Raw genomic sequence first — 25,687 nt, forward strand, 5'->3', positions numbered from 1 at the left:
TGCTCATGTCATCATCAAAGCATAAACAAGCTGAATTTTCCTTTATGTTTCTGATAGGTGTAAGGACACGTAGTCCTGACTGGGAGTCGAGAACTAGCCTAGCTGGGTGTCGAGAACTAACCTAGCTGGGAGTCGAGAACTAGCCTAGCTGGGTGTCGAGAACTAGCCTAGATGGGTGTCGAGAACTAGCCTAGATGGGTGTCGAGAACTAGCCTTGCTGGGAATCTAGAACAAGCCTAGCTGGGAGTCGAGAACTAGCCTAGCTGGGAGTCGAGAACTAGCCTAGCTGGGTGTCGAGAACTAGCCTAGATGGGTGTCGAGAACTAGCCTTGCTGGGAATCTAGAACAAGCCTAGCTGGGAGTCGAGAACTAGCCTAGCTGGGTGTCGAGAACAAGCCTAGCTAGGAGTCGAGAACTAGCCTAGCTGGGAGTCAAGAACTAGCCTTGCTGGGAATCTAGAACAAGCCTAGCTGGGAACCGAGAACAAGCCTAGCTGGGAGTCGAGAACTAGCCTAGCTGGGTGTTCAGAACTAGCCTAGCTGGGTGTCGAGAACTAGCCTAGCTGGGAATCGAGAACAAGCCTAGCTGGGAATCGAGAACAAGCCTAGCTGGCAGTCGAGAATAAGCCTAGCTGGGAATCGAGAAAAAGCCTAGCTGGGAGTCGAGAACTAGCCTAGCTGGGAGTCGAGAACTAGCCTTGCTGGGAGTCGAGAACTAGCCTAGCTGGGAGTCGAGAACTAGCCTAGATGGGTGTCGAGAACAATCCCAGCTATTAACACACTTAGAAGAAAACTTGTTCCTCTCAAGTGACTGCCGCAGTTCAAGGACAAGCGCCAAAGACGACACCACGACTGATCAATCAGTATTCTGAAGCCTGTTTAATGTTATATTTAATTATGAAAGTTGACAATTATCACGCGCCTGATGCAAGTTTTTAACATTATTTAACGACATAAATATCGTAATTTAAAAAGCAAACATTCCCAAAACAAATACAGCAAAAAAATAGATCTCAGTTATAGGACAGCTGTTTATACTCATAGAATTAAAATAATTGTTCTTTAGTTGAATGACAAACATACGCAACGACTACCTTAAAAAATATTGAAAAACTATATATATATATGTATATATATATATATATATATATATATATATATGTATATATATATATATATATATATATATATATATATATATATATATATATATATATATATATATATATATATATATATATATATATATATGTTTCATTGAATATGACCGCATATTCTGTATTTATTATTTTCTGGTTTAGGGCTTCTATCCCTCTAACTATTTTCTTAGCATCAGGGCTTAATTGGAATAGGAGTTCTCCAAAACTCATTTTCGTACTTTTAAGGTGAAGAAAAGAAGTGATTTACTATAGAGTGTATTACACTTATTTGTATAATTTGCACGACGTTTCGAACCTCCATGGTTCATTCTCAAGTGAACAATCTTACAATACTAGTTGATTTTATACCCGCATTAGGTCAGGTGATAATACAATGAAGGTGAAAAACATGGGGGGATACATAAGGGATAAACATAGGGGCTGCAGAAGGCTTATTGGCCCATACGAGGCATCTCCTATCCAAACACAAAGATTAATCCAGTGTAATTGGCCTGTTATGTTGGACATTGTCTTCTGTGTTGGCATCGATATGTTCTTGTCTTGTCCTTACTCTCATGGTGGGTAGAGTAAATAGTTCCGTGATTTGGGTGTTCATGGTAGGTCGCTCTATTCTTATGTGAATTGCCTCAAGAATTTGTAATCTTCTTGAATCTTGGGTTTTATCTATTATGCAAGTATTCTTGTTCAACATTTCTCTTGTTAGAGTAATGTCATGGGCTTGTCTCATGTGATTCCTAGGGGCACCAGATTGAAGATGGCATGTCAAACGCCTCGTCAGCTTGGTCGACGTCATACCTATGTACTTACATTGAAGGTTACATCCTTCGTGGGGGCAAGTGTACACGTATACAACGCTTGACTGCTGTAGAGGGTTCTCCGTCGGCTTCGGGCTGTTTTTGATAAGGAGTTCGGAAGTCTTCTTGGTTTTGTAGAATATTATCAGGTTTATGTTTTGGTTAGGAGTAGTGCTTTTTACTCCTTTACGGATTATTTCTTTCATTATTCTTTCCTCTTTTATATGTTCACTGTGCATGGTTGATTTGTAATATAATTTTATTGGGGGTGTTGTGGTTTCTGTTCTAGGTTCTGAATTATACCAACGGTCCAAGTGTCTTCTTATAGCAGCGTTTATTTCCGCGTTGCTATATCCGTTGTTCACCAATACCTGAGTTACTCTTTCAAACTCTCTACTCACGTTGCTCCATTCAGAGCAGTGGGTAAGCGCTCGACGAATATAAGCATTGAGAACACTGGCTTTGTATCTTTGGGGGCACTCACTTCTACCGTTCAGGCATAATCCTATGTTGGTGGGCTTGGTATATACGTTGGTGCTTAAAGAGGTTCCTGTTTTTGTTATTAGTACATCCAAGAATGGCAGACTGTTATTTTCACTTTTTTCATGTGTAAATCGGAGTCCACAAGGAGACATGTATTTACAGATAGACGGAGTAGCAATGGGCTCCCCCTTAGGAGTTTTATTTGCTAATTTTTATATGGGAACCATCGAAGATAGGGTCTTTAGTAGCAGACAAAAACCAACTGTATACTGCCGTTATGTAGATGACATATTCGTAATAGTAAAAGACTCAGATGAACTAATTGACCTAAAAAGACACCTAGAGAGAGAGTCAGTACTCCGATTTACACATGAAAATAGTGAAAATAACAGTCTGCCATTCTTGGATGTACTAATAACAAAAACAGGAACCTCTTTAAGCACCAACGTATATACCAAGCCCACCAACATAGGATTATGCCTGAACGGTAGAAGTGAGTGCCCCCAAAGATACAAAGCCAGTGTTCTCAATGCTTATATTCGTCGAGCGCTTACCCACTGCTCTGAATGGAGCAACGTGAGTAGAGAGTTTGAAAGAGTAACTCAGGTATTGGTGAACAACGGATATAGCAACGCGGAAATGAACGCTGCTATAAGAAGACACTTGGACCGTTGGTATAATTCAGAACCTAGAACAGAAACCACAACACCCCCAATAAAATTATATTACAAATCAACCATGCACAGTGAACATATAAAAGAGGAAAGAATAATGAAAGAAATAATCCGTAAAGGAGTAAAAAGCACTACTCCTAACCAAAACATAAACCTGATAATATTCTACAAAACCAAGAAGACTTCCGAACTCCTTATCAAAAACAGCCCGAAGCCGACGGAGAACCCTCTACAGCAGTCAAGCGTTGTATACATGTACACTTGCCCCCACGAAGGATGTAACCTTCAATGTAAGTACATAGGTATGACGTCGACCAAGCTGACGAGGCGTTTGACATGCCATCTTCAATCTGGTGCCCCTAGGAATCACATGAGACAAGCCCATGACATTACTCTAACAAGAGAAATGTTGAACAAGAATACTTGCATAATAGATAAAACCCAAGATTCAAGAAGATTACAAATTCTTGAGGCAATTCACATAAGAATAGAGCGACCTACCATGAACACCCAAATCACGGAACTATTTACTCTACCCACCATGAGAGTAAGGACAAGACAAGAACATATCGATGCCAACACAGAAGACAATGTCCAACATAACAGGCCAATTACACTGGATTAATCTTTGTGTTTGGATAGGAGATGCCTCGTATGGGCCAATAAGCCTTCTGCAGCCCCTATGTTTATCCCTTATGTATCCCCCCATGTTTTTCACCTACATTGTATTATCACCTGACCTAATGCGGGTATAAAATCAACTAGTATTGTAAGATTGTTCACTTGAGAATGAACCATGGAGGTTCGAAACGTCGTGCAAATTATACAAATAAGTGTAATACACTCTATAGTAAATCACTTCTTTTCTTCACCTTAAAAGTACGAAAATGAGTTTTGGAGAACTCCTATTCCAATTAAGCCCTGATGCTAAGAAAATAGTTAGAGGGATAGAAGCCCTAAACCAGAAAATAATAAATACAGAATATGCGGTCATATTCAATGAAACATGTTTGAAAGAAAACCTGCTGCCAGTATACACCAATATATATATATATATATATATATATATATATATATATATATATATATATATATATATATATATATATATATATATATATATATATATATATATATATAAATTTATGTCTACATAAATGCTCTGTAAGACATGGCCAATTGTCTAATGCTTTGTTCATCTGTCAGAAGATGCTCACCAAATTGATTGGGAGATGCCTTCTTCAATAACGAATTGTAAAAGCACCTATAACAGAAACATAATTGAATCTGCTTTGATACAGATCACAAAAGAAAGTAATTTGAACATTAGCAGTGGTTTATATAACTTAGATCCATTTTTAATAGATCAATTAAAGGGCGATTTAAGTAGGATCATTGGAACACATTTTTCTCACTAATTCATTGTAAACATTTACTATCTTATGCTATAATTATCCATGTGTGGGCCTGTGTGTGGTTGCTGCATCGGATGGGCCAATAGGCCCTCTGCAGTGTCCACGTATTGTACCTCACCTCACTCCACCATTCTCTCCTGCCTATTTATGTCCAGTACTCGACCTGTAAAACCACTCCTTCTGAAGGTGTATTAATATACGAAAGTACTTACGGAAATTTCTGTTTCAATTTTCCTCCGTGGTCTGACACTGTCATTCATATATATATATATTATATATATATATATATATATATATATATATATATATATATATATATATATATATATATATATATATATATATATATATATATATATATATATATATATATATATATATATATATATATATATGTCCTAATGTTATAACGTTACCTAATAACGTTATATATAATAACGTTACCTAATGTCCCGCAACTCTGATGAGCCTGTCGGTCGCCCAGACGGAATTACGGTGAACCCCTGGAAGAATGGTAGACAGTTGGTGTGGGACTACACTTGCGTTTCAACTTTAGCCAGTACCTATGTTGACTTCGGTGCTACACAAGCAGGAGGAGCTGCCAATCACCGGGAAGCGGCCAAGTCACGTAAATACAGAGACCTTGAGCACCACTACAATTTTGTCCCCATTGCTTCAGAGACACTTGGTGCCTGGGGTAAAAGTGCTGCTAGGTTTTTGAAGGAGTTGGGGTCTAAGCTAATCGAAACAACTAGAGACCCTAGAACTGCCAGTTTTCTTTTTCAGTGCCTTAGTGTGGCAATCCAGAGAGGAAATGCTCACTGCATCCATATTTCCTGCCCGCCATCTGAGGAGATGGAAGAGCTGTACAACTTGTGACAAGCAGCCTTGTACCCTGCATGAAATCAATATTGTAACTTTTTTGTGTAATGACATTTTCAAATAAAGTTAGATAAATATACACACATAACAAAAGAATAGGGGTGATAGGAGAAGAAAATATCAAAGTGTTCAGTGAGGATCCACAAGGTCTACTCTGAGTACTCTTTATTTTCTTCTCCGAGGCTATGGGTCCCTACACTTGCACCAGAGATGGTACCCCCTTATATATATATATATATATATATAGATTATATATATATATATATATATATATATATATATATATATATATATATATATATATATATATATATATATATATATATATATATATATAATCATGTTATTGTGTTTTCATTGTATTTTGCCGTTTTTCTTCAGATGAGCCTCAGCGGCCCTCAGTTTATCCGGGTGAACTAATCCAAGTGATATCTCCCCCACAGGAGGAGTGGTGAGGTGCGCCGCCGCCTGAGCAGCCCATCGCCATGTGTACTTCACAACGACTCCTGATTCTCTGTATTTTAGGGGTTCTCTCTGAGGGCAGAGGCAGCCCTGTAGCCAGGGCCCCCGCTGGTAGCTATGCTGGCGAGGCGTCTCTCCAGTTCCAGCATCCAGTCTCCCGCCAGGGTGCAGCATCCTTGCTCCCACACCTCACCCACGTCTCACATCCCCGGGGAGATGAAGGAGATGCTCGCGGGACATCCATTCATCTCGTAGTGGCAGACAGAACTGATGCTGATAAAAGACATGCTTTGCTTTATGCGAAAACAGCAAGAATCAACACAGTAGTTACACATAAGGAAGCAGGTAGTTATCTACTCGACGGTAGTAAAAAATTAAACAACACCGAACTATACATAGCATTAGGAAGCTTGAGCAACCACAATGCTAAACTGACACCTTTTGAAAGCTACAACACAGTGGGAGATAAAAATATTCTAAGGAGAAGTGTACGAAATGAGTCTTCAGGTCAAGCACAAGATCAGACTGATGTGAACTACAGGACGTTACGGGACACGACCCAGCCAAGCAAGGCGGAGATTGTGGCCAAGTGTTGTGGCCACAACCAGTACATGGCCATGGATGGGTACGCCTGTGTCCTGGACGACCTCGGTCTCTCGCTACTGCAAGATCCACTCGTGAGGGCCGCCAGCATAACTCAACTAACCTATACTTCCTTTCCAACATGTGAAAGCGGAGAAGGATACCATTTCTACTACGTCGACCCGAGGTCTGTCGACGACCACGGGGAGCTAATGGCTGGCCAGGTGCTGGAGGTAGTGAGCATGGAGGGAGAGTGCGTCCTCAGCAGGAGATCCATCCACCAACATAACTACTGCCTCGAGTATGGTGTGGACGGCTCCGATATCCGTCCAATCGTGCTGGTGTGTCCGGAGATGTGGGAGAATACGGACGTGCATAGGATGAAATATGGGGTGATGGCAGCACTACTGGGCGTGTCCTGCATTGCGTTCTTTGCTACAGCCGTCTTCCTAGTCTCCTCCCACGCCAGGAGGGGCCTCGTCACCGTCAGAAAGGTACGTTTACACAACTATACGATTTTTTTTTTTACCGAAGTCATTAATCTTTTGTGGTGACCTTAATAATATTATTCCAGTTGACAGGCCAAAAGTTCTTCACTAAATACCATAACCGTATCATATGTGGAGCCCGTTTATGACAGACAGTTGACACAGGTTGTAAAAGGAAAAAGGAAAAGGCCTCGAGCAATAAGCCCCAGTCACTCAGACAGTCACTCAGACAGCCACAGTCACTCAGACAGCCACAATCCTTCAGACAATCACAGTCAGTCAGACAACCACAGTCACTCAGACATGTTGTTTTTGTTGTTAAAGATTTGCTACCTGGAACAAAAAATTCCAAGCAACACGGGCTATGGTGAGCCCGATACTCTCAGACAGTCACAGTCCCTCAGACAGTCACAGTCCCTCAGACAGCCACAGTCACTCAGACAGCCACAGTCACTCAGACAACCACAGTCACTCAGACAACCACAGTCACTCAGACAACCACAGTCACTCAGACAACCACAGTCACTCAGACAACCACAGTCACTCAGACAACCACAGTCACTCAGACAACCACAGTCACTCAGACAACCACAGTCACTCAGACAACCACAGTCACTCAGACAACCACAGTCACTCAGACAACCACAGTCACTCAGACAGCCACAGTCACTCAGACAGCCACAGTCACTCAGACAACTACAGTCACTCAGACAGCCACAGTCACTCAGACAGCCACAGTCACTCGGACAGCCACAGTCACTCAGACAGCCACAGTCACTCGGACAGCCACAGTCACTCGGACAGCCACAGTCACTCAGACAGCCACAGTCACTCGGACAGCCACAGTCACTCAGACAACCACATATTCTCAGGGGAATTGACAGAAACTGATTCACAAAATTCACAAAATTTCACATTCAAAATTCACAAAACCCACAAAATTCTCAAGGGAATTGACAGGGTGGACAAAGACAAACTCTTCAGCACGGGTGGAACACGAACAAGGGGACACAGGTAGAAACTTAGTACCCAGATGAGCCACAGAGACGTTAGAAAGAATTTTTTCAGTGTCAGAGTAGTTAATAAATGGAATGCACTAGGAAGTGATGTGGTGGAGGCTGACTCCATACACAGTTTCAAATGTAGATATGATAGAGCCCAGTAGGCTCAGGAAACTGTACACCAGTTGATTGACAGTTGAGAGGCGGGACCAAAGAGCCAAAGCTCAACCACCGCAAGCACAAATAAGTGAATACAAATAGGTGAGTACACAAGATTCAGCGATATGCCACCAGACTCCTCCCGGAACTGAAAGGTATGAGCTACGAGGAAAGGCTGAAGGAGCTGAACCTCACGTCCCTGGAAAACAGAAGAGTAAGGGGTGACATGATAACCACGTACAAAATTCTCAGGGTAATTGACAGGGTGGACAAAGACAAACTCTTCAGCGCGAGTGGAACACGAACAAGGGGACACAGGTGGATACTTAGTACCCAAATGACCCACAGAGACATTAGAAAGAATTTTGTCAGTGTCAGAGTAGTTAACAAGTGGAATGCACTAGGAAGTGATGGGGTGGAGGCTGACTCCATACACAGTTTGAAATGTAGGTATGATAGAGCCCAGTAGGCTCAGGAACCTGTACACCAGTTAATTGACAGTTGAGAGGCGGGACCAAAAAGACAAAGCTTAACCCCCGCAAACACAAATAGGTGAGTATAAATAGGTGAGTACACAAAGAACTACTGAGTTGTGAGGAAAGAGAGAGAAGGAAGAGGTGGGGGTGGTGTAGCTCTGCTGATAAGAAAAGGCTGGAGTTTTGAGGAGATGGTTATTCAGGGTTGTGAGGGGTTTCAGTGACTACATAACAGGTACCATAACAACTGGAAGACAAAAAATTATAGTCGTAGTCATATATAACCCACCACCAAATGACAGAAGACCCAGACAGGAATATGATAGAAGCAGCATGGGCCACCATTAACATAATAGAGAGAGGAGCTTCTGTCGCTAGCAGGAATGGATCTGGACTACTAATCATGGGAGACTTCAACCATAGGAAGATAGACTGGGAGAACGGAGACCCACATGGAGAGCTAAGCTGCTGGACGTGGCAACAAGAAACTTTCTTAGCCAACACATCAAGGGACCGACAAGAATGAGAGGGAAAGATGAACCAGCCATGCTTGTACCTGATAGAGCTGGGATTTATTTTCCCAAAAAAAGAACTAGAAAACAAAAGGCTGGCATACCGAAAGCGGAATTATGAGGAGATGAGAAGTTTCCTAAGGAATATACCATGAGGACACAAAACTCAGAGCTAAGTCTGTACAAGAAACGATGGACTATGTCACCCAAAAGTGTCAGGAGGCAGTAAACAGGTTCATCCCGGCCCAAAAGGAAAAACCCGAAAAGCAAAAGAAGAATTCATGGTTTAATAGGGCATGTATGGAAGCAAAGGAACTGAACAAAAGGGCGTGGAGGAACTTCCGAAATAACAGAACACCAAAAAGCAGAGAGAAATACCAGAGAACCAGGAATGAGTATGTTAGTGTGAGAAGAGAAAGTGAAAAATTCTAAAAATAATATAGCAAACAAGGCCAAGACCGAACCAAAGCTACTCCACAGGCACATCAGGAGGAAAACAACAGTGAAAGAACAGGTGATGAAACTTAGAACAGGCGAGGACAGGTATACAGAGAAATGACAAAGAGGTGTGTGAAGAATGCAACAAGAGGTTCCAGGAGCTCTTCACAACAAAATGAGGTGAGGTCACTGCGCTAGGTGAGGTGGCAGTAAACCAGCGGCCTTGGAAGAATTCGAAATTACATGAGATGAGGTCAAGAGATACCTGTTGGATCTTTAGGAAGTGAGAAAGGCTGTTGGTCCAGACAGAATCTCACCATGGGTATTAAAAAAAAGTTTGCAGAGACACTTTGCTTGCCACTCTCCATAGTGTATAGTAGGTCACTGGAGATGGGAGACCTACCAGAAATATGGAAGACGGCTAATGTAATCCTAATATATAAAAAGGGTGACAGAAAAGAGGCATTTAACTACAGGCCAGTGTCCTTAACATGTATACCATGCAAGGTGATGGAGAAGATCGCAAAAAAAAGCCCTAGTAACACATCTGGAGAGAAGGGACTTTGTGACAAATTGCCAACATGGGTTCAGGGAGGGTAAATCTTGCCTTACTGGCTTAATAGAATTTTATGACCAGGTGACAAAGATTAAGCAAGAATGAGAAGGCTGGGCGAACTGCATTTTCTTGGATTGTCGGAAAACCTTTGACACAGTATCCCATAGGAGGCTGGTACATAAGCTGGAGAGACAGGCAGGAGTAACTGGTAAGATGCTCCAGTGGATATGGGAGTACCTAAGCAATAGGAAGCAGAGAGTTACAGTGAGGGGTGAAACTTCGGATTGGCATGAAGTCACCAGTGGAGTCCCACAGGGCTCTGTACTCGAACTTATTCTGTTTCTGATATATATGAATGATCTCCCAGAGAGTATAGGCTCATTGACAGTTGAGTTTGCTCATTGACAGTTCAATGTTTGCTGACGATGCTAAAATTATGAGAAGGATTAAGTCAGAAGAGGACTGCTTGAGGCTTCAAGAAGACCTGGACAAACTGAAGGAATGGTCGAACAAATGGTTATTAGAGTTTAACCCAAGCAAATGTAATGAAATAAAAATAGGTATAGGGAGCTGAAGGCCAAATACAAGGTATCATTTGGGAGATGAAATTCTTCAAAAGTCAGAGAGAGAGAAGGACTTGGGGGTTGATATCACGCCAGACCTGTCCCCAAGAAGTATGTGACAGAACCTTAAGTAGGTTCAACACGCTTCAACACTGTTCAACACGCTTCCACTACACATAAGGGGCATAACTGGCAAACCCCTCACAGTGTTCAAGAGAGAACTGGATAAGCACCTCCAAAGGATACCTGATCAACCAGGCTGTGACTCATACGTCAGGCTGCGAGCAGCCGCGTCTAACAGCCTGGTTGATCAGTCCAGCAACCAGGAGGCCTGGTCGACGACCGGGCCGCGGGGACACTAAGCCCCGGAAGCACCTCAAGGTAGCCTCAAGGTAGGTTAAGGACCTTAGAGCATTCAACACGGAGGTAAGAGATATGGGGCGACCAAGACAAACAAGCGCCAAAGATTAACCCCAAAAGCTTCGCGGAATCTTTGTACACAAGGGGATGACCATAAAGCGACAAAGAAGGACGAAGGACGACATGCTTTCGAGTAAAAGTCATGGCACAAGTCTTAGTGGCAGAGAACTTGAAACCGTGATTGGTGCCCAAGACGACGCGGCATCAATCGCAAGTTGAAGCTGCCGTTGACGGAGAGGCGAATCATCGCCTCGACAGCAAAGAGTAAAATCGTCGACATAAAGAGTGGAGAAGATGCCAGAAGGGAGGGAGGAAAGAAGACCATTGAGGGCAACCAGAAAAAGAGCAGTGCTTAGAACACTACCATGGGGTATACCTTCGTATTGCCGAAAAGAGGCAGAGTGTGGTACCAAGCCTAACTCGAAAGAAACGACGAGAGAGGAAGTTTGGAGAAAGAGAGGGAGATTACCACGAAGGCCAAAAGAACGAAGTTGAGACAGAATATGGTATCTCCAGGTTGTGTCATAAGCTTTTTCCAGGTCAAAAGGGACAGCAACAACGGAGGTCTTTGCAGCAAAAGCAGTACGAATATAGACCTCCAAGTTCACCAAGACATCAGTCGTGCTGCGGCACTTGCAAGAACCAAATTGAGAAGGAGAGAGGTGGTGATGGTGTTGTCCAAGAACTACATCAGACGAACATTTACCATATGCTCAAAGAGTTTGCAGACACAATTCTTGAGAGTAATAGGGCGAAAGGCCTTAGGGGATGTCCCGAGAGACCCCGGTTTCCGCATAGGAAGTACAACGGCATCGAGCCAGTCCGCAGGGACTGACAACGACTCCCAGACCGGGTTATACAGACCCAGTAAATACTGAGACGTGCAAGGAGGGAGATGTCGAAGCATCTCATAATGAATGTGATCCAAGCCCGCTGCTGTAGAACCGCAGAGGGTTAGGGCAGACTGATGTTCAGAGAGAGAGAAGGGATCGTTATAGGGAAGGCGGAGATGAGTGTGGAAATCCAAGGGATGAGATTCAAGAGTGGGCTTACGAAGAAGGAAGGAGTGAGGGAGATGAGAACCAGAGCTAACAGAAGAAAAGTGGGAACCCAGCTCAGTCGCGACCTGCACTGGGTCCGCCACCAGATTACTATGGAGGTGAAGAACCGGTGAGACCTCTGGAACGAATTTACCCGCAATCTTGCGGATCTTCTTCCTGATCTGTGGCAGAGGAGTATCGGACGTAATGGTGGAAACATAAGATTTCCAACTCTCACGCTTAGCTGTATAGATGATCCTACGGGCCACCGCACTTGCTTTCCGAAAAAAAACTAAAAGACTCGGCCGTCTGCTGGCGTCGGTGTTTCTTCCAGGCTGCACACTTACAGAGAACAGGCCAAGCACAGTCCGCATTCCACCAGGGAACACAATTCTGCGTGCCCCGGGAGGTAGAGCGAGGAATAGAGCGGAGGGCAGCGTCGAAGACAGTGTCATGAAAAAGGAGGAGGGTGCGAGGAAGAGGCAGAGAGGAGAGGTCAGAGAGGGTAGCACAGAGGGTGAATAGGTTCCAGTCAGCTTTGGCAAACTGCCATCTAGGGAAGGAGAGGGGAGGGTGAAAAGAGAAAAAGGAAACAAGGATAGGGAAATGGTCACTGTTATGGAGGTCATCAAAGACCCGCCACGTGAGATCTAAGTAAAGGGACGACGAGCAGAGAGAAAGATCAAGACAGGAAAGGGTGCGAGTTCGAGAGTCCACATGAGTGGGCTCACCAGAATTCAGAAGAGACAGGGAAGAAGAGAGGACGAATGGTTCGAGAAGGCGGCCTCGGGTGTTTGTCAGAACATCACCCAAGAGGGTATGTCGACAGTTGAAATCACCCAACAGGAGCACCGGCTCTGGCAAAGAGTCCAGGAAGTGCTTAAGATCAGGAAGGAAAAGCGGGACATTTGGGGGGAGATAAATGGAACAGACTGTATACCATTTACTCACAAAAACACCGGCAGCAGAACAATGGAAAGGCGGTAGAAACAGTACGGGGACGAAGGGAATATCAGTACGAATCAAGAGAGCAGTAAAGTTATGGGCACCAGCAAGAGCTTGGAGGCTGGGGAAGGGCGGAGGAAGAAAGAAAGGAATAAGAATGAGAGCATATTTAATAAACATGAACAAACCTTAATTGAACTAATTTTACAATAGTCAAATGTTCAATTATTTGGAAGTCACAGGCTTGCTGTTCATGTCAAGGCCACTAAAGATGGTGGCCCTTGTGAAAATTAAGGTAAATTTGGTGTCTTAGAAAGCGTTAGCCTTCTTGACCCCCTCCCAGCACGGCTTCAGTACTCTACTAGATACTTATTTATTTCATGAGACAATGGGTGACCCAGCCAATTTTTGCATTCTTTAAGGATCTTGCCAAATACTTCATCTGGCCCGGAAATTTTTTTGGGGTTTCAGTTATTCCTTTGATTTTATAACTCTCTTATTAATTAACTACTTGTCTACTCAAATTATCTATTCACCACCTACAAAAGTTTGTTCGTCAGCGGCAAGTATAATAAAAAAAATCCCACTTCTATATACTACCATAGTTACTTTTGCCCACTGTGTTGAGGCAGGTCATGGACTGGTTCCTATTACCACCCAAAATGCCGTCTTTCCAACCTCCATAGTTTCCCCTCCCAGCACCTGGGACGCCCAAAAAACTAATTTGTTCACATCCTCATTACAAGTTGTTGGGCCTCTGGACCTTACGAGAAAGTCCCCAGCCATTAAATTTGTGTTGCTTTAATGGCCGTATTTTTCTTGTAATCATGGTTACGTTCATATTACTTTGGCCCTTTATAAATTTATCAATACAGCATTCGTGTTTGGGGAGTAAGCTGGTTCTTGGTCCCATTTACTAAACTTTTCACAGCAATTTTCATTGTTGAAATTTTCATGATCTAATTCCTGATATTTTATTTCTCTGTCACCCTCTAACGTATACAGTTTTTGTAGCTTTTCATTTTGCTAAGTAGAACCTGATCTTGTCTTTTCACTAAATCTAATTTTACTTGTAATATTTTGAAATTCTGGGAAAGTCAGAGAGTTGAGTTGAGAGTCACACACAAAGTTGAGTGCGTGAGACTGTCACTCAAGGTAAAGCAGGGGTAGTGCAGAGTGCACTCACTATAGTGAAGCTCACTCGCGCGTCCGCTCCTTGTCCACTGTTGAGAGAATGAGAGCAGTAATGAGAGCAACATTTTAACATGGCATGAGGGTAGATGCAACCGGCGAGGTCACGTATATGGTGTAGCATCTTCTTGAGGTTATCTTGAGATGATTTCGGGGCTTAGCGTCCCCGCGGCCCGGCCCTCGACCAGGCCTCCTTTTTGTTACACATTCCCAGGAAGCAGCCCGTAGCAGCTGTCTAACTCCCAGGTACCTATTTACTGCTAGGTGAACAGACGCATCAGGGTGAAAGATAATCTGCCCATTTGTTTCCACCTTCACCGGAGATCGAACCCGGAACCTTAGGACTACGAATTCCGAGCACTGTCCACTCAGCTGTCAGGCCCATGGGCGGCTACTTGATGATTCTTCACCAACTTTGCTGCTGCAGAAGATAACTTACATGTTGTCCAGAATGCCCTTAAAAATAAATACTGACAGATAAAGTTAACAGAGTGAGAGCTAATGCCACCGTCACCAGCGACCGCTGGCGAAGATCAACATAAACCTGACCCCCCCCCTTGCTCTTTCTTCAACTGTCACCCATGGCAGCTATGGCAGCTATGGCAGCTATGGCAGCCAACTTACCCTGGCGCCCCCTGACCTTCCCTCTCCTCCTGCAGGTGAAGACGCTGGCGGGGCGGCTCCAGCTGAGCTACGTGTTGACCTCCCTGGTTGGGTTCCTGCTCCTGGCCGCCAGCATGACCGTGGAGGTGGCGCAGGACAGCTCCCAGTGTTATGCCATGGGTAGGTCACCTACTTCCTCTCTTTTTAGTAATTTTCAACTAAAACTACACCTGTAGTTCCGTATAATTGAATTATTATTCATACGCAAATTCTGCAAAATAGTTGTTATTACGTATCAAGTCGGTTTAAATAGTTGACTTTAGAAACGTATGTATTTTGAGATCGGCTTTATGCGGGTGAATAATTATATTGCAGACATAATTATTTTTTATTAACAAAATATGTTTTCATTTATATATAAAAAGAGGTCAGGTAACTAGACCACTTTGGCTGGACGACAGAGCGACGGCCTCCTTTACTGCAGGTCGGTGTACAATCCCCGACCGTCCAAATGGTTGGGCACCATTCTTTCCCCCCGTCTCAATCCTTATCCTTATCCCTTCCCAGTGCTATATAGTCGTAATGGCATGGCACTTTCCCCTGATAGTTCCCTTCCCTTTCCCCTGAATAACAACTTGTAAGAACATTTTCCAAATACTTGTCAGTCGTGAAATTGATGATCGCTGTTGGAGTTATGTTTCGTGAAGGACACAACCAGGGTGACTGATGCTCAAGGAAGGTCCTGTGCTGAGAGCCTATCCTGAATTTCTAAGAACGTGGAACAAGTTGAGTGACCTTAGGAACGGTAGCCTTGTACATCTATTTAAGAGAGGGTTGATGTCAAGTCAAAAACTGCCCATTCAAAAGTGCGTGTCTTTGGGCGAAATCAGAACTCGAGATCAAAGTGAGTGGATTACATAGTTTGCAGGTTATTAAAAGCAGGAGTCATTAAAGTATTGATAGACGAAAGAAGCAGTAGCTGTGGGGGTGGAAGGCTGTTAACTCCAGGTTACATATGAGGTCAACAGAACTAATCAATGCAACCTTTCTCAGAACTGCATCAATAATTTTAATAGTAAAAGTAAGATAGACAAAATAAGATAAACACCGAAAAGTACGAGTTAAAATGAGGGGTAAATAAGAGTTTTTGAGTCAAGATGTTGGCCCTTAAAGAGAGATCACCAAACTTCGAAATATACTCCATTTGGACTGGTCGGTAAGGCGATAGCGTTACAAACCTTGGGAATTCTTACAGAGTTTGCGTTCCCCAAAATTCCCTAGAAATATTGGGGGAATTCTTACAGAGTTGGCGTTCGATTCTCGGTAGTCCTCATGGTTGGGTATAGTTCCTTATCTCTATTCTATTATCCCAACTCCTATTCTATCCTCATCTTTCTTCACAGTGCTATTTAGTTGCACTGGCTAAGAGTTTTCTCTTCAAAACTACTTTACCTATTTCTGATGCCAGTTTTATTTTAACTTCTACTTGCCATCAAGGGATATTCCACCTGTGATTTTTATTATTCCCTGTCAAGCTCGTCTGTGAGGATTCCTGTCGTGGATAGAATTGTATCTTTTACATCTCCTCAAAGTCTTGTATTAGGTTTGATCGCTACATAACAAACTCAGTGGATGGTCTGAAAGTCAGAATGCGTGTCGTGATATTTACCATTACTTGTTACTTTACCATTAGGAGACTGACTAGATGGTTTGGAAAATTATGGGTGTCACCATTTCACTGTTGACGGGATGCAGAGTTAGTTAATGATGGTTTACGCCTGGATGGATCCTATGGAAGCGGTGTCCTTGCGCCTCGCTGAGGAAGATACTAAATTATCTTCCTGAAAAACTAAAATTTATATAAATAAGAATGTAAATGTTCGTTTGTTCAAAATCACTAATCTCAAAAAAGTTCTTCACCGATTTTAAATTTTCACACATCGTTCCATTTGCATCCGAGCGGGTTTTTATATACATACTATATAGATGTGACGTCTCTGATAGGGAAAACCTGCTTTTTTTTAAAAACTGTGTTTTTCATGTGAGGGAAATCTTCGAAACCTATTTACCGATTGTTTTGAAATTTTGACACAACGTTGCATCGAATAGGCGCACGTTTTTTTTTATACTTACTATATAAATGCCTCACCTGTGACAGGAAAAAACATGCGTTTTTTGAAAAACAGCGCCATCTGTTGGACGTAAGAGCAACACACGCTGTAATCTCCAAAAGTTCTTCAAGTTCAAGTTTTGAAATTTTGACACAACGTTCCATTCAAATAGGTGCATGTTTTTATTTACCAACTATATACATGCCTCACCTGTGACAGGAAAAAGCATGCTTTTTTTTAAACAGTGCCATCTGTTGCACGTAATAGCAACACGTGCTATACTAATTATGTTACGAATCCATTTTAGTGTTTCAGATTTCTCTGACAAATTGAATTTTCATAGATTTAAATTTGTTTTGATTTTGATTTAATTATTTTGTGTGACATTGCGTTGGAATTGAGCTGTGTTGTTTACCATACCCTTCATTTCTTGAGTACAAGAATAGATGCCACACCTGTGACAGGTAAAAACATGCTTTTTTTTAAACAGCGCCATCTGTTGCATGTAATAGCAACACACACACTATACTAAATATGTTATGATTCCATTTCAGTGTTTCAGATTTCACTGATAAATTGAATTTTCATAGATTTAAATTTGTTTTGATTTTGATTTAGTTATTTTGTGTGCACTGCATTGGAATTGAGCTGTGTTGTTTACCATCACATTCATTTTGTGAGTATAGTTTATTTTTTTTCATTTCGTTTTTAACTGTTTTTCTTATATTTCTGTGATGGGAACATCAGATCATTTGGGAATGCATCGAACGAGGGAGTGGGAAATGGTGGGGAGGTCGAGGGGACAGGAGTGGGGGATGGTGGAGTTCAGGATGGAGGGGACAGGGCAATGGTGGGGAGGACCAGGGAACAGGGGACTGTGGAATGGTGGAAAGGACGAAATGGGAATGGTAGGCAGGACGAAGGGATGGGTAGTGGGAGATGATGGGGAGGATGAGGGGACGGTGGAATGGGGAATGGTTAGGACGAGGGGAAACTGGAGTGGAGGATGGTGGGGAGGACAAAGGGACAGGGGAAGGAGGGGAATGGTGGGAAGGACGATGGGACGAGGGAGTGGGGAATTGTTGGGAGAACGAAAGGACGGGGGGGGGGGGGGGAATGGTGGGGAGGACTGGGAGACAGGGGAAGGTTGCTGTGGCTCAGCAATGCACATGCTGCCGAGCCACAGCAATGCATGTGCATTGCTGTGGAAGATGGGGAGGAGGAAAAGGGGATGGTAGAGTGGGGAATGGTTAGGAGGATGAGGAGACGGGAGTGGGGGACGAAAGGAATGGGGAGTGAGGAATGGTTGGGATGACTGGGAGACAGGGGAAGATTGCTGTGGCCCAGCAACGCGCATGCATTGCCGAGTCACAGCAACAAGTGGCCGGGTACAGCCAGTACTAAATAAAATAGATGGTGACCAAGCAGGCTGGGCTGATAAACACCACATTCCTATGACAAGACTGAACAGTGAAACTATAGATTCAGCAGAAACTTCAGCCGCCAGTGATAGTGCTACTGTACGACCCTCCATTCCAACAAGTTTGAAAATGAGGGAATTGACACTGTATCGGTCTGTCCTGGACCATTATCAAGTGCAGTGAGTTGGACCCAAACGAAATCAATTCTTTTATTTTCAGACGTATGAATTAGTTGTGTAATTTTCAAGCACGTCATTGTTCCTTATTGTCCACATGCTACTATGCCTGTGACCTGTGCAACAATTAAATTGCACTGCCTCGTTCTGCCTTTATCTTGCGCAGATTTTACACAGGCTTCACAGGTTTTGCTAAAGGTTTCTGTGATTGCCATCAACTGTTCTCTGTTTTTCCACTTCACGAATATTCTTCTAAATGATTCTCCTAGATACGAGTGTCCGCACACTCCAGCCACTAGTGCGGACAAGGGGATGTGTGGTGTCGAGAATGTGGGAATACAAGCCACACACTGTCGATCCGCGCCTCCTCACTCCAGCCACACACACCTAACATCATGGTTCTGTCCTCTTACAAATTACGTCTGAATTTGGCCGTATGGCCGAAAATGGATGTAATTTTAAAATGAAAAAATAATTTAAAAAAGTTGGATTTTTGTTTTCCTAAACAGCAAGTTAAGGGTCCACTGGTAGGTTAGGAGGGCAAGAAGTTCTCCGTTCTAAAACGTCATGAAAGCGATAACTGAAAGTTTCCTCTCCCAACCTAACAGACTAAGCTGGAGGACCCAGACAGAAAACAGGACAGTACATCACTTTTGTGAGCCGATTTCATTTCAAAGTTCGTTCATTTTTGGCCATATGGCGCATACAAGTTGAAAGCAACGGTATTTGTAAGAGGACGGGTTGACTATGTACATTGCTTTTGTATTCTCACAGCGTCTGGAATTGCAGAAGTTTCTTTTCAAGCATTAAATGATAGCAATAACAATTAGTAGTGGAAAAACAAACTTAGCCTAGAACTTAAAACTAAAGCATAACAATAGATTTAAGAACAAGCAATGGAAAACAAACATATGTACGCTGTTAACATTCTGCCCTAGAGTGTAGAGGGTTGCACGGGAAACGGGACTGGTGTCGTCCAGCGGACTCTCTTCTTCCGAGTTTCAGCCAAGTCATCCATTTTTAAGCGAGAAAGTGGGGAAGCAGTAACACCAATTCTCGACTCACCGTTGTTATAGGTGGTCGTCTGGCTGCTTACGATGGGTCAGTCCTCTCCAACTCTCAAGGTGCACGTCAATTAGGGGCCCGAGGAGGACGGCCCCCATACTGTACATGTGGACCACATCCTGTAGATAGAATAGGTCCAGGTCAGGGCCTGAAACTGAATTGAAATTAGTTTATTGAGGTATAAAATACACACAAAGGGATGAGGTAGCTTCCACTCCACTCACTTCTCCAATTAAGGGTAATGGATGAGGTGGGTACAGTGTTAGTACTGTCGGGGCTCACCATAAGAGGGGCGAGTAACAGTATACCCAAGGTCACTCACCGTAGCCCTGCGGGTCTTCATTCTATCCTCGCGGCGCCACTGTATGCCAGGAGAGTATCCCAGTCAATCCCAACCGGCCTCTGATCGAGAGTGGGAACACAGCTTGTTCTCTTAACTACTGTGTGCCTGCCCCGGCATGGGCTCAACTACTAACCACAAGGTCGCTAACTGGTGTTTTCGGTGTCCAGTAACACGTTAGTGGTTTTGTTGAATTGTGTTAGCAGTGGCAAGAACACACTCAATAGATCTGATATCAGGCAGGTATTTATTTCTATCACTCTATTTCCTTTCATGTATTATATAGCCACAAGAAACATGGAGGGAATAATACAAACGCCAAGGTATTTTGTGTTTTACTTAAAACTCAAGACATCACATTATTATATCAATAAGCAAACGGCTATTTCATGCGGAAGTCGCTCGTTCTCACAAATAATCATGAACTCGCCAAGCTGGCAATGCTCCCCCTCACATCAATGTCAAAATCAGCTGGGCGACTCCCCCCTCACTGCGTGATCTCTCACTGCACTTGTTTGTTGGCGAAATATGCCCGTTTCTATAAATTCTCAAGGATCACTAAATGTTCAAACACACAATATCTGTGACAATAGCAATAGCACGTAATTACTTCGCTGCACTGATCTCGAGCTCAATCAAACATTTCTATATTAATGAACACAATAATTCACTATCATGGTATAACACACTGCCCCTCATTTAATGATAACCCATGCAAGTATAAATTACTGGAGTTCTCAGTAATTCCTTTCGTGGGCGAATATTCAATTGATCACTGCACACATGAATGATTATTCAATACACAAGCATAGACATATATATATATATATATATATATATATATATATATATATATATATATATATATATATATATATATATATATATATATATGAATGAAAACTCACACCCCAGAAGTGACTCGAACCCATACTCCCAGAAGCAACGCAACTGGTAACTACAGGGCGCCTTAATCCGCTTGACCATCACGGCCGTCAAAAGGAAGTGATAGCCGAGGCTATTTGAGCCACTTCCCCGACGGCAACTCGGATGGTAATCTTGGGCATAGCATTTCACCAAATCACCTCATTCTTTGGGGCACACGTGAGGAACACAAATGCGAACAAGCCTGAATGGTCCCCAGGACTATATGCGAATGAAAACTCACACCCCAGAAGTGACTCGAACCCATACTCCCAGAAGCAACGCAACTGGTAACTACAGGGCGCCTTAATCCGCTTGACCATCACGGCCGTCAAAAGGAAGTGATAGCCGAGGCTATTTGAGCCACTTCCCCGACGGCAACTCGGATGGTAATCTTGGGCATAGCATTTCACCAAATCACCTCATTCTTTGGGGCACACGTGAGGAACACAAATGCGAACAAGCCTGAATGGTCCCCAGGACTATATGCGAATGACTATAAGCGTCGGGGAAGTGGCTCAAATAGCCTCGGCTATCACTTCCTTTTGACGGCCGTGATGGTCAAGCGGATTAAGGCGCCCTGTAGTTACCAGTTGCGTTGCTTCTGGGAGTATGGGTTCGAGTCACTTCTGGGGTGTGAGTTTTCATTCGCATATAGTCCTGGGGACCATTCAGGCTTGTTCGCATTTGTGTTCCTCACGTGTGCCCCAAAGAATGAGGTGATTTGGTGAAATGCTATGCCCAAGATTACCATCCGAGTTGCCGTCGGGGAAGTGGCTCAAATAGCCTCGGCTATCACTTCCTTTTGACGGCCGTGATGGTCAAGCGGATTAAGGCGCCCTGTAGTTACCAGTTGCGTTGCTTCTGGGAGTATGGGTTCGAGTCACTTCTGGGGTGTGAGTTTTCATTCGCATATAGTCCTGGGGACCATTCAGGCTTGTTCGCATTTGTGTTCCTCACGTGTGCCCCAAAGAATGAGGTGATTTGGTGAAATGCTATGCCCAAGATTACCATCCGAGTTGCCGTCGGGGAAGTGGCTCAAATAGCCTCGGCTATCACTTCCTTTTGACGGCCGTGATGGTCAAGCGGATTAAGGCGCCCTGTAGTTACCAGTTGCGTTGCTTCTGGGAGTATGGGTTCGAGTCACTTCTGGGGTGTGAGTTTTCATTCGCATATAGTCCTGGGGACCATTCAGGCTTGTTCGCATTTGTGTTCCTCACGTGTGCCCCAAAGAATGAGGTGATTTGGTGAAATGCTATGCCCAAGATTACCATCCGAGTTGCCGTCGGGGAAGTGGCTCAAATAGCCTCGGCTATCACTTCCTTTTGACGGCCGTGATGGTCAAGCGGATTAAGGCGCCCTGTAGTTACCAGTTGCGTTGCTTCTGGGAGTATGGGTTCGAGTCACTTCTGGGGTGTGAGTTTTCATTCGCATATAGTCCTGGGGACCATTCAGGCTTGTTCGCATTTGTGTTCCTCACGTGTGCCCCAAAGAATGAGGTGATTTGGTGAAATGCTATGCCCAAGATTACCATCCGAGTTGCCGTCGGGGAAGTGGCTCAAATAGCCTCGGCTATCACTTCCTTTTGACGGCCGTGATGGTCAAGCGGATTAAGGCGCCCTGTAGTTACCAGTTGCGTTGCTTCTGGGAGTATGGGTTCGAGTCACTTCTGGGGTGTGAGTTTTCATTCGCATATAGTCCTGGGGACCATTCAGGCTTGTTCGCATTTGTGTTCCTCACGTGTGCCCCAAAGAATGAGGTGATTTGGTGAAATGCTATGCCCAAGATTACCATCCGAGTTGCCGTCGGGGAAGTGGCTCAAATAGCCTCGGCTATCACTTCCTTTTGACGGCCGTGATGATCAAGCGGATTAAGGCGCCCTGTAGTTACCAGTTGCGTTGCTTCTGGGAGTATGGGTTCGAGTCACTTCTGGGGTGTGAGTTTTCATTCGCATATAGTCCTGGGGACCATTCAGGCTTGTTCGCATTTGTGTTCCTCACGTGTGCCCCAAAGAATGAGGTGATTTGGTGAAATGCTATGCCCAAGATTACCATCCGAGTTGCCGTCGGGGAAGTGGCTCAAATAGCCTCGGCTATCACTTCCTTTTGACGGCCGTGATGGTCAAGTGGATTAAGGCGCCCTGTAGTTACCAGTTGCGTTGCTTCTGGGAGTATGGGTTCGAGTCACTTCTGGGGTGTGAGTTTTCATTCGCATATAGTCCTGGGGACCATTCAGGCTTGTTCGCATATATATATATATATATATATATATATATATATATAGATAGATAGATAAATCATAGACATCAATAATAGTAATAATATAGATACTGGGCACATAGCCTAACACCAAATACTGGCACATTTATATATATATATTCTCTCACTAAATGATCATATTAAAGTCTCATGAAAGACATTATCAACACAGTAAATTCATCAATTACTCCGGGTGCCTGCACACACCAATAATAATAATAATACCGTGAGTGCCCTATGTAGCCCCACTCTGAACACTGGTGCCTTACTGTGACATAGGTGAGCCTTGCTCACGACATACAAAATACTCTGGCTAAATGCCCGAAACTCTCTCCTGCCCGAAACGCTTTGCGTAATAGTGGCTTTAGGCATTGTATGTACTAGCTCTATTTATTAATCCAACAAACTTTGTAAAATCTCTTTATGTATGTACCTTACCTAAATAAACATTTATTTATTTATTTTATTTAAATAATATAGCTGACTAAAAGGGAATTGGGAGGGAAACTAGAATCACCTACTTCCACCTATCCTCCGGTGAGAGTCGAGTTGTAGCTCCTGGTCCAGGCTCCTGCCTCGTGTAGGGAACGCCCCCACACACACCCTGTCGTGTCCTCCAGGAACTCAATCAACGGCCCAAAATAAACGCGTCGTCTCCGTGTTCTGTCCTCCGCGGGTCCCTGCTCCTCCTCCACGTCTTGTAGGGTTGGAGTCGGTCTCCCGGCCGTCAACTTCTCCTCCCAACTATGGCTGCCAACCTACGTCTCGGATACAGTCGTATGGATTCCCAATTAGTGTCTTCTTTCACTGCTTCCCAGTGGATTGGCCCAGCCGCTACATCGTCACTGTGAAGCTATCAGACGTCCCAGACGATACTGCCTAGACTTCACCTGCACAGCACCCGACCCTGGAGCACTTGATGCTCAATATTCCGTCAATTCCCTCTTCGGTCCACACATGGAATGAAGAAAGACCTCCCGGCGTACTGGCAGATTACGGGTGATGCGTAAGATCCACGGGAGTGGCGTATTACTGTCAGATTGACAGGATCAACCTTCACACATCCGTCCACCTTGACGTGTCGTGTCAGACTGATTCCCTCATGGAGGATCGGCCCAGCCACTACGTCATCACTGTGAAGCTATCAGCCGTCGCATACGTTGCTGCCTAGACTCCACTCTTGCACAACACCTGTCCATGGAGCACTTGATGCTCAATATTCTGTCAATTCCTTCTCTGGTCCAACACATGAACGAAGGAAGACCCCACAGGTGTTGGCAGACCACGGATGATGCGTAAATCCTCCGGAGACGGGGTAAACTGTCCAACTGACAAGACCCCCCCCAGCGCACGTCCGACCTCCTTGACGTGCTGTCTTAGACTGATGGTGCCAGAGTCGCGCACTGACCGGACCCCCCTTCCTTCGTGACGTCATATTCGCCATGGGAGTTTTTCATTGGCTCCCTGTGCCACATCGCTGTCGGTGACCAATCTGGTGTCACTGACGTCACACAGTTTTGGCGGCAAAACAGAGGAGCCAGCGCCATATTGGCTTCCTAAAGGGCCTATACCACAGCCCAAAATACTCTTCTTTTACAAATTTCTCGGCAAGGCGAGAACACTACACTCTCCCACATATATCAAACTGATGCCTGCGACGTAGAGAACGCTCGGGTAAAGTGGACATGACTCTTACAGCAGGCGTGGGAGAAATATAAGGGGGGGGGAACACCGTCACAGTACTAGTAGGCTCCTTGACCAACTCGAGGATCTCGAAAGTACTGATGTTATCACACTTGCACACGTGCTGTATGAGTATGAAAAAGTTATCAGCAGAGACCTAGGTGTTGATCTTTGCCTCAGTTCCTATGTAGGCTATGATATCTGGCTTACAATAGGACCCCAGGTAAGGAATTTGCACGTTTTGCATCACTTGGTAGTCTTTTTGCCAGAGTCTGCCTGCTATGTACTGGGTGATATCGTCATGACGCCTCACCCGAGCACCATGGGTCTTAGGACACACTGGGGAGATATGCTCGAGTTTCTGATTTGGTGCACGTTAGGCACATGCCGTTCTTCTCGGGCTTCCCTTGTGCTGCCCTCGAAGTGGTCGACACCGCATTCGTTCTGATCTGAATAGCATGGACGTACTCCCCATCTTGCATCAGATGGGTGCCCGAGTCGACCCTCCTGTGGCACGAAGGCTCTTCTCAGGCGGACTCGAGGCCTTTTCCATCCAACGTCTGGTAGAGGTTGGATCTCCACACTTGGGAGTGCTGGGACGCCATGACCACCGGAATCCCAGACATGGAGGTAGGGCTGGACCAGCGGCATACTACATTATCCACCACGAGCTGGCCCGCCGCCACCCTACCTAACTGCCGGATCTACGGACTTTAGCAAAGATGCCATTGCTTGAGCAGTCCAATGGTCGTGGTAAAGTTTGGGATACCAAGCCCGCCATCTTTGGTCTTGGCGTGAAAGAAGGTGTTGGGTTTATCATGGGGTAGACGCAGCCAATCTGCAGATCGCTTGTCCTATCCATCCTC

General features: G+C 44.2%; 1 protein-coding gene across 1 annotated transcript in view; it reads left to right on the forward strand.

Moving 5' to 3' along the window:
- LOC123774871 (uncharacterized) overlaps positions 1-25,687 on the forward strand; it is a 90,187-nt gene that overhangs the window by 29,421 nt on the left and 35,079 nt on the right. Inside the window, exons 2-3 of the mRNA XM_069316578.1 lie at positions 5,851-6,945; positions 14,900-15,023. Of these exons, the coding sequence (XP_069172679.1) occupies positions 5,893-6,945; positions 14,900-15,023 (1,177 nt within the window). The 5' untranslated portion in view covers positions 5,851-5,892. The remainder of the gene's footprint in view (positions 1-5,850; positions 6,946-14,899; positions 15,024-25,687) is intronic.

Source organism: Procambarus clarkii, chromosome 84 (assembly GCF_040958095.1).
Source record: "Procambarus clarkii isolate CNS0578487 chromosome 84, FALCON_Pclarkii_2.0, whole genome shotgun sequence".
Taxonomy (NCBI): domain Eukaryota; kingdom Metazoa; phylum Arthropoda; class Malacostraca; order Decapoda; family Cambaridae; genus Procambarus; species Procambarus clarkii.